Source organism: Hydra vulgaris, chromosome 04 (assembly GCF_038396675.1).
Source record: "Hydra vulgaris chromosome 04, alternate assembly HydraT2T_AEP".
In the NCBI taxonomy this organism is placed as follows: Eukaryota; Metazoa; Cnidaria; class Hydrozoa; order Anthoathecata; family Hydridae; genus Hydra; species Hydra vulgaris.
In genome coordinates this window covers 38,800,188-38,810,000 of record NC_088923.1, presented here as the reverse complement: position 1 = coordinate 38,810,000, position 9,813 = coordinate 38,800,188, and the positions used below count along the sequence as shown (strand labels likewise).

The 9,813-nt window shown below is 27.4% G+C and overlaps 1 protein-coding gene across 3 annotated transcripts in view; it reads left to right on the top strand.

Annotated features, from left to right (window-relative positions):
- Positions 1-9,813, top strand: part of LOC105846105 (diacylglycerol kinase theta) — a 100,839-nt gene that overhangs the window by 76,836 nt on the left and 14,190 nt on the right. For all 3 annotated transcript variants that reach the window (XR_010638234.1, XM_065796276.1, XM_065796277.1), the window contains exons 19-22: positions 467-572; positions 4,480-4,641; positions 9,288-9,378; positions 9,644-9,705. Coding sequence is in view for 2 of the 3 variants with exons in the window: in XM_065796276.1 (XP_065652348.1) it covers positions 467-572; positions 4,480-4,641; positions 9,288-9,378; positions 9,644-9,705 (421 nt within the window). In the remaining variant the exon portion in view is untranslated. The remainder of the gene's footprint in view (positions 1-466; positions 573-4,479; positions 4,642-9,287; positions 9,379-9,643; positions 9,706-9,813) is intronic.

The window sequence follows — 9,813 nt, the reverse complement described above, 5'->3', positions numbered from 1 at the left end:
TATTTTAGTAATGTTTATAGTTATCTAAATAAGCTTATTTTGTATATAAAAAAAAAAAATTATTTACTTTGAAGTATTTTTAAAAAAAGATATAGATATACATATGAAATGTTTGACAAAGTATTTGACAAAATGCACAAAGTAGATCTCTTTCATTTATTGTATATTTCAAAGTAAATCTCTTTCATTTATAGTTGCTGTTCAAGCTCTCACTTTTAAGGAAGACTTGTGGTTAAATAAAATTTATAAAAATTAAAATGATTGTTTTATAAAAAAAACCATCACTGTTATCATCTATTCTTTTTTTTCTTTTTTTTTTTTTTCTTTTTTTTTTTTGGTCATACTTTATGATGTTTCATGCATATCTTATGTAGTAAATATTCATATATAAGTTACAATAAAAAAAGAATAACTTGCTGCTTATTTTTTCTTCAAAATAATAAGAAATATTCCTCACTTGTTTTAGGTAATGACCTTGCACGAGTGCTTAACTGGGGCGCTGGATATACAGGTGAACCTCCTCTTAGTATTCTGCAGTTGGTTGAAAATGCTGAACCAATATTGTTTGACAGGTTTTATGAACTTAATGTTGTTAAGATGATTTTTACTTTTGTGTTATGATGCATCAGGTTTTAATGAAGCTAACAAATATGTATTAACTAATTTTTTTTTGCTATGAAATATGTATTAACCAATCATTTTTGCTATAAAAAATAATTTTTTAATAAGATGAGCAAGAGAGAAAAGCAAAAAAAATCATAGAGATTTAATGTCTGTGTAATGGATAGTTTTAAATTGAAAAGGGGTAAGTTAATAGTAAAATGGGGTTGACAACGCTTGTGACAACGCACTGTTTGTGAGCTGCATGATGCTCTGTGGCTTCTCAGTTTGTCCATGTAATATATTTTATGTTTTTTTTGAAATTCGATTTATTAAAGTAAAGATATTTTTTCAAAAATAATTTTAGATATGATAAGTTTGAAATAAGATTATATTAAAAATTAATATTAATTATATTAAAATAAAGTACTTAAATATTTATAAAAGACTTATATAATTTTTCATTCAAATTTATGTTTTGTCAGTTTTCCTAGCAGGCACCACAAGTTGTCATTTACAAAGTGTTAGACAAATATAGAAGATAGGGAAAAAAGAACACAAAGTGTGTGAGAAAAATAGTTTCTGTTATATTTGTCTGTAAACTGCTCATTCAAAATTTTTGCACACATGTTTCAAAATTGTGTTTAAAAACTGTGAATTATTGAAAATAAAAAATAAAACTTTTTTTTTTGTCAGAAACAGATTATATGTAGCAAAGCACAAATTCTTTCGAAAATTTTGGACAAATACATTAAACAAAAATTCTATTTCAAACCAAACTGCAAAATAAAAATGCAATTGTGATAAATAAAAATGCAGTTGTTACTATAGCTTTCTCATTTTTCTGCGTTTGACCTTGTTTTTTGCAACAGATAAGATGCTTTACACTAAAATTACAAAACAGTTTTGTGGTAATTCGGCAATAAAAAAAGCCAATAAACAGAATTCAATGTCTTAAATTGCATTACACTCAAGTGTTTTTATTTTTTTTATTTTTTATTTTTTATTCATTATAATATCTTAAAAGACATTTAAATGTTATTGAATATCATGAAATAATAATTTGTGGATAATGATCTACAGAGTTTTTTACACTATTTTACTTGCAGCAGTAAGATGTTTTAAATCATTAAAGCACAAGAGATGCTAGCTCTTTAGAGCAGTGCCTATTATAGTATTTAATGAAAAGAGAAAGTGAATCAACATTACAACGATGTGATAATGGTTGGAGGTTGGCTGCAAGAGCAGGTCTAACTATGTTTACAATGCGTTTGCACCTTATCTGAAGGAGAAAGGGCTTCATTGGAAGATCCGCCCCAGATATGGCAACAGTATTTTATTCAAGGACGGATATGAGATTTATAGAGATAAAGAATCATAAGTGAAAAAGTAGCGAGCACAATAAAAGATGCAAAATTAGCAGATGCTAATTTTGCAATAGATTTGATGTATGGTTTCCAAGAAAGATCAGAAGTAAGAGTTAATCCTCGAAGATGAAGGGTAGATGACTCATCAAGTAACTTTCAGAAATATAGGAAGATCTAGATGATTGCAATAATGAATGGTTAAAAAAAATTGAGTTCTTTCTGAATTAAATTTCACCAGCCACTGAGAGTCCCATACTGTTGCAGAAGTGAGATCTTTTTCAAGCTCAAATGTCCCCTCCAAGCAATCAGAGAGTGTCGGCTTTTTATAAAGACAAGAATAAATGGTAGTATCATCAGCGAACAATGCCACCTTGTGAAAATTTCTGGGAGATTGTAAATGTAAGTTAAAAAGAGAACCTTGAGGAACCCCTGAAATTACAGGATATGAAGAAGAGTTCTGTCTATTGAGGACATTTTTTATACTACAATTATGATACTATGGAAGGGTTCAATAATCTTAAAGATGTTACCTGATACACTATAAGAAGAGAGCTTATAAAGAAAACCAGCATGCCAAACTTTATCAAAAGCTTTAGAAAAATCAAGTGAAAAATCAAAAATCCTTAGCCTCCCCACATCTATCTAATGCACAATAAAATCTATCTATATTATTACCGTTAACAAATCAGCAGTAGAGCGAGAAGATCAAAATCCATATTAATGATCAGAAAATAAGTTATAAGTTTCAAAATGAGAGATTAAGTGTTTGTTTATTAAAGACTCAAAAGCCATTCATATGACTAATGGGATGGCAGTTAGACGAGTCAGATCACTCTCCAGAATTTATTAAAATAGGGGTAACAGATGCCGCATTCCAGCAGGCATCTGTTACCCCTATTTTAATAAATTCTGGAGAGTGATCTGATGATAAGCATTTGTTAAACAGTTTTGAAAGTAAAGATGACAGCTCCAGAGAGCACTTCTGCAAGACTATAACAGGTTAATCTGTTTGTTGTCTATATCAGGTAGACATGGCTAGCCGAATCAAGAGTTGATATTGATTACAAGTTCTTAGCAAACAATATAGCTTTGTCTTTAGGTGAGGTGACAAAATCTGAACCATACAAGAGAGGTGGAATAACAGATTTACCCTTTTTACAGATACTGTTAAAGATTCTTCAAAAGTCACGAGAGCCTAAATTTTATGAGGTTCCGTGACCTGAGAATAGCGGACTCTGGCATTAGATAAAACCTTTTTACAATTGTTTCTGGCAATAGTAAACAGATGTCTGTTTTCTGGAGAATCATTTTGGCAATAGATATGAAAGTAATGGTTTCGATTGGAAATTGCAGCAGCACAATGAGAGGAAAACCATGGAGAAGAGTGAGGTTTGACTTGAAATCATCGAGAGGGAATAAAGGATTCCATACCAGCCTGAATCTGAGAAATTACATAATAAGCACATTTGTTGGCATGAAAGATTTTACCCAAGGGCCATCAACCTAGAAAATTATGAAAAGAGTCTCAGTCAGTTTTAAGGTAATTGTATGAGGTACAATGAAAGGGGCATTCTGATGATGAAGAAGAATGAGATAATAGTTTTAGAGAGATCAAACCCTGATCAGAAACACCTAAGAGTAAATGTGGAGAAACTGAGCACTGACTAGGATCAGAAACAAGACAAAAGTTGAGTAGAGAAGGTAAATGGTTCAGATTGTCCGGAAAGCAATTGGAAATTTGACTGTTTGTGTCAGAGATTGAGAAAGGCAAAAGTTGTGGGCCTTAACTCCTACAGAGTCACCGATGCTATTTAATAGTCCAAGCAATTTCCTCATTACACTGATCAACAAATAAAATTTTATTGTGCATATCTTGTTAACTAGGAGGTTTTTTAAAACAAATTAAATATGCTGATTTCAAATATGCAAACCATTTTTCACCATCACGTCAAGTTGTAAAGATATTTGGGTTCAAATCTTTAGTATTTAAGGTAAAGTCCCTAATATTGTCGAAAAAAAAGTTATTCAAAAGTATGTCAACCTGGGTCTCAAAAGAACCGTATTTTCATAGAGATTTCAGAAAAGATAAATATTTTTACTTTAAATTTATTGACAAAAAAAATTATGTGAAAAAATGCTAAAGACTTTAAAAAAAATTTTAACAAAATGTGTCTCAGCAATAATACAAAAAGTACATATTTTTATTACAAACAAATACCATACAAATAAATATACAACATGTATTGGATTATGTTACCATGTTTATTTTCTATAGATCTTAATGATTCTATAAATCACAACAATCCATAATTACATCATAACCAATAGTATGAAAATAACTGAATAATTTATTAACTGAACAAAATTTTTTTTGGAATAATTTAATTTTTAGTTTTTCAAATTTTTAAATTTAAGTTTTTTATATTTATTATTTATTTTTAATTTATTTCATTATGTTTCATCTCTGCATGTGCTATTCAAAAACTGTTGTATATTTTTGTTTGGTGTTTAGGTGGAGTATTATGTTTGACTATCCTAGTGGTGCTTCTATTTTAAAGAAAGACCCTGTCAAGTATGTTCCTATGAACAACTATTTTAGCATTGGTATTGATGCAGAAGTGTGTTTAGAGTTTCATGCGGCTCGGGAAGAACATCCGGAAAAGTTTAGCAGCAGGTGCAATTGATTAATTTTAATACTTCAAGTGAAAATCACCTTTTTTTTAAAAATTTGTTTACCTCCCTAAAGCCAAGAGAGCGACTATAGGCGAAGAGATTACTTTGTTTGGGTTACACAAGCCTTCCTGGGAAGCGTGTGCATTTGCACGCCTTGTGTCCACGCCTAAAGTAATTTTTTTAGGCAACTTGACCACGTTTTTATATTGTAAGCATTTTAAGAATTCGCGGCAAAAAAGATTAAAGATTAAAATTAAACTCGAAGAAAAGAACTGAAGACTATATGAAATAGAAAACCTAAATAAAATAAGTTAAAAAAAAATTTATTAATAAAAGAAAGAAAATTGTTGTCAAAAAAATAATATATCTAAATATTTACTGTTTTTGTTTTCTTTTTTTTAGAGCATTTGTTATTTTCCACTCCTAAAATTGATACAAGTCGAGGAAAAAAGTAGATAAGAATGTAACGAAAATAAAAATACTTTTTGGTATACAATTTTTTCACAACTTTTTTCAGTCAGTATGTAAAGGAAATACTTTATAAATTATGCTAGACACACGAACAGTTTTTTAATTTGTTTTTCAAATGTCTTTGCTAAACTTTACTGTTTTTATCAATGGACAGGAAAGCAAGAAAACTAATTGCTATTTGTTTGCGAAAATTTTTTTTTTCTTAACAAGTTTTTCATGTCAAAAACTGAAAGGATACTGCAAAATTTTGTGGGCTAGTGCATAGTTAATTTACTGAACTTTCTTAACGAAATTTTTGGAGGCTATTTAAAACTTTTGTTTAAGTTTTTAAATACATTTTTTTAAACAGAGCAATCGTTGTGTTCATTATCTCTAGTAATTCATATTAACATAATTCATATTAAAAGAAACAATTTCATGCATGCATCAAATGCAGTAAATACATTTATTAAAGAAACTATGTTATTCTTTTATTTAACTTATTCCATCATTAACAAAATTTATTAATCAAATAATATTTTTTTTAAATAAATAACAATTTATTTTCTTACTTTCATATTATATAAGCATTGAGAAAAAACATCAAGTACAGCAAAAACTATTTTAAAAGAGAAAATATGTAAAAAACGAATAAACCTCATAAACGAATAAACATAAGAAGAAAAAATTAACAAAATTTCTTATAGTTCTAGCATACATAACAAATTAGTTTCTTAATTATATGGGCTGATAAAAATTGTGAATAAATTGCATATCAAAACCTTCCTTTGTTGTTAAATCATTATAAAAGATGTGTTTTTCAACAACGACTCTATAAAAATTTTATAAAAAATTATTTTTTTTATTTAAAAAATTTTCTAGTTTATTTAATTAAACTTGATATTTCGTTACAATTTTGTTTCCTTATTTAAGAATTGTTTTTTTTTCTTAGTAAATAAGTTTAGCTTTTTGCCACAAATTATTTAAACGCTTTATAAGTTAAAAATTGTGAACTGCCGTGGTCTTCTCGGGAAGGCTTGGTTGCAACGCACTCTCAACTCTTTAACTCGGAAACACAAACCTTGATAAACAAAGCCACTGCACAGAGAAACAAGTTGTATGCTTACATTATGTATACATAATCAAGTATCATGAATTAAAAAAAGTATGTTGATGTCTAATAACTATAATTGAATTTAGTTTTAAAATACTATTAAATATTTGTTCAATTTTATTAACTTATTTAAAAAACCCAAGTTCTCGACTGGTACTAAATATATATGAATAAAGAATATGTTATTTGACAATTATAAAACAATCATTTTTAAAAAAATCACATTAGAAAAAAAAAGTAACAGTCACAAAAAAAATAAAACACAAAAATGCTTGTAAAACCTCAAGTAAAATCTATGAAACTTTGCATATAATAATATCAGATCTCCCAGTCTGTTCCGAAATCCCAAAATGTCCCAAATTTTCAAAGTTTACTATTTTGTTATAAAATGTCATAATTTATAGGGTTATGTCCTAAAATTTTAAAATATTTTTTTAAATAAACGTCAATTTTATACAATATTAGATTTATAGTAATGTTATTTATGTGTGTACATAGATATGTGTGTATTAGAACTTTATCTGTGTTCATATGTCCTCTATATCTATCCTCTATATCTGTTGAATATATAATTATCAATAATTATCAATAATTTTCAAATTTATTGTTGTTTTTAGGTCAGTCTATAAAATAGAAAAAGTTGTAAAAAGTTTTTAGATTACTTTGTTAAATTACTGTTTATATTTATAAGATGTCTAAGGGAAAAACAAAATATAATAAATTTTGGGAGTGCAATTAACAAACTTCACACAACAAGGTTTAAAAAAAGAGAAGGACAATCAGAATTTAGTAAGGTAAACGATAAAATACTTGAATTAAAAGCTTCAAATATTAGTTATACTATTGAGGATGAGATTTTAAAAACTGAAATCATTCATAATTTATAGTGCGTCAAGTCTAACTATTATTTTGCCTTAATGGAGATGGTAAAATATTTCAAGCAATTTTCCCAGATTTAAAAATTGTCAAATGGTGCAGACAAAGTGATACAACGTCTAAATACACCATTCAATATGGTCTCTTTCCATATTTAAAAACATTGTTGTTGGAGGACTTTAACGATACTGTTTTTACATTTAAATTTGATGAATATACAACTCAACAAGTTAATAAACAGTATGATGTATAATATTAGTCTAAAAAGCACATGTGCATTAAAATTGCATACTGTGAAACTGTCATGGTAGACCATTGTACTGCTAAAGCATTGTTGGAATATTTCCTAGAGCTTGTAGAAAAAGTTAAGCTTAACATAAAGTTTATGCTCCATATTGGTATGTATGATCCTAACGTAAAGATTAGGTTTGAGAGACTTTTAAATTCAACAGAGAAAATGAAAAGTTTGAATAGAAACTTTATATCAATAAGCATTATTTAGAAAATTATGTCACACTTTATTCAAAGCCATTCTTCTACAAGATGGGTGACACTCAGAAGAATATGTTCTCAGATTTTAGAATAGCACAACAATCTTTGTAAATATTTTATAAAATTTCTACATCTGAGAACTACATCTACATCTTTTAAATCAACTACATCTTTTAAATCAACTGTTAAAGATACTGAGGGATATAAGAGGATTACAGATATTTTTCAAAATAAAATATCAATATTTTATTTTGAAAAATAAAATATTGATATTTCTTATATTTCTTTTATTGCTTTCATAGCAAATGACTTTAAAATATTTTTAAAAACATTTCAATCAATAAAACCAAGAATTCACCTGATTTACTCTGAAGTTTCAAAACTTGTTGCACTATGTCCAAGTTTATCAATACTAAGCTTCTATTTGTTTGTAATAATGGTTAACTAAGCTTCTATATGTTAAAAATAAATCCATAAAATCTGTTGATGAGTTGCTGATGATTGATGTAATTGACTCAAAAAATTTTAAACCATTAAAGTTAATTATTGAGTCAATTATGTAATTATAGTCAAATATTGGCACAAAACCCAAGTCTTATTCCAGAATTCTATTATAAATGTTCTGAAGAATTAGTTTCAATTAGGAGATATCATACTTCATACTGGGAAAAAGCCTTTCAGCTCACCGGTCTTCCTGTAGTTTCAAAATTTTTATGTAGTTTTGATATTGATACATTAATCAATTTTTTTGAAACTAAAATTTTAAATAATAGTGGTTCACCAAAGTTTCCTAATATTACATCCCTTTTCAAAGTTTTTGTTTACTTTCGCATGGAAATAGTGCCCCAGAGAATGGAGTTGCCTCAGAGGATATAATTGAGGCTTTGAGTTTTGTAAAAGATACCATATTGAGCTTTGGATCCATACTCCATATTCCCATAACAAAGTCGTTCACACAATCAGTTAAATTAGCTCACTCAAGTTACAAAGCTAACCTGGAAGCTAAACGCAGGTTGAAAGAGGAAGAAGAAAAGCATGAAAAACCTAAAGAATCTGAGGAGGCAAAAAAACATGTTTGGGAAAATGAAAGAGAAGCTATTCTTGCATCCTTGCAACATAACAAACATAACAGCATAAATAAGAAATAGTTATGTCTAATATTACATAAGTATAGAGTAAAAGTAGTTAATATCAAAATGTGAGTATTTTGAAACACTGTAACAGCACAAGAAATAAATTTGAAAAGAAGACAAGAGCTTGTTGATGAGCAAGATGTATTAGAAAGAAGGAGCAAAGAACTATCAGTTTAGCCAATTTAGAATAATCTTGATTTATATTGAAACTCTATTTATTTTGCATTGAAACTCTTTTTTAACTATAATATATTAGTTATATGTTATAGTTAAACTAGAGTTTGTATATATTTAGCTAAAGCTATATTAATTAAATTAAATAAATTATAATAAGAATATATTAAATAATATTTAACAAAAATAATATAGTAATAATAAATCTATATTTTTATAAATTTATAAATACTTCCTGCCATACTCCTTAGTAGATGTGAGTCACCATATACTTTTATATAAATAACTAATATATTACATACATTTCAGAATTTGGACATATGATTCAAAATTGTTTTCTTTAAATTTCCTTTATTTTTTTAATGATTTCATTTTTTATGCTGATTTCAAAAAGATGTTAATTTTAAGGATGCACAATAAAGGAATCTATTTTAAAGCTGGAATTCGTAAACTTGCAAAAAGCAGTATGACAGATTTACAAAATAAATTGATTTTAAAGGTATATTTTTAGTATTTTTTAATTTTTCTATTTGCACATACAAATAGAAAAAGAAACAGTATCAACAATGATGTCAAAAACGTATATATCTTTTTAAAATTGTTGTTGATATTATCTTTTTCTACAAAAAATTTTTTAATGTTTTGTTAACTTTTTCTCAGACCACTCTAGTTAATAAGTTTTAATTATGACATAAATATGACATTTTTATCTGCAAATTTTAGTCTATAATTTATAAAAGTTATAATTTTTAACTAAAATTTAGGTAGATGGTAAAGATTGTAAACTTCCCACCATACAAGGATTAGCAATTGTTAATATAAACAGGTGAGATGATGATGATGATGATGATGATGATGATGATGATGATGATGATGATGATGATGATGATGATGATGATGATGATGATGATGATGATGATGATGATGATGATGA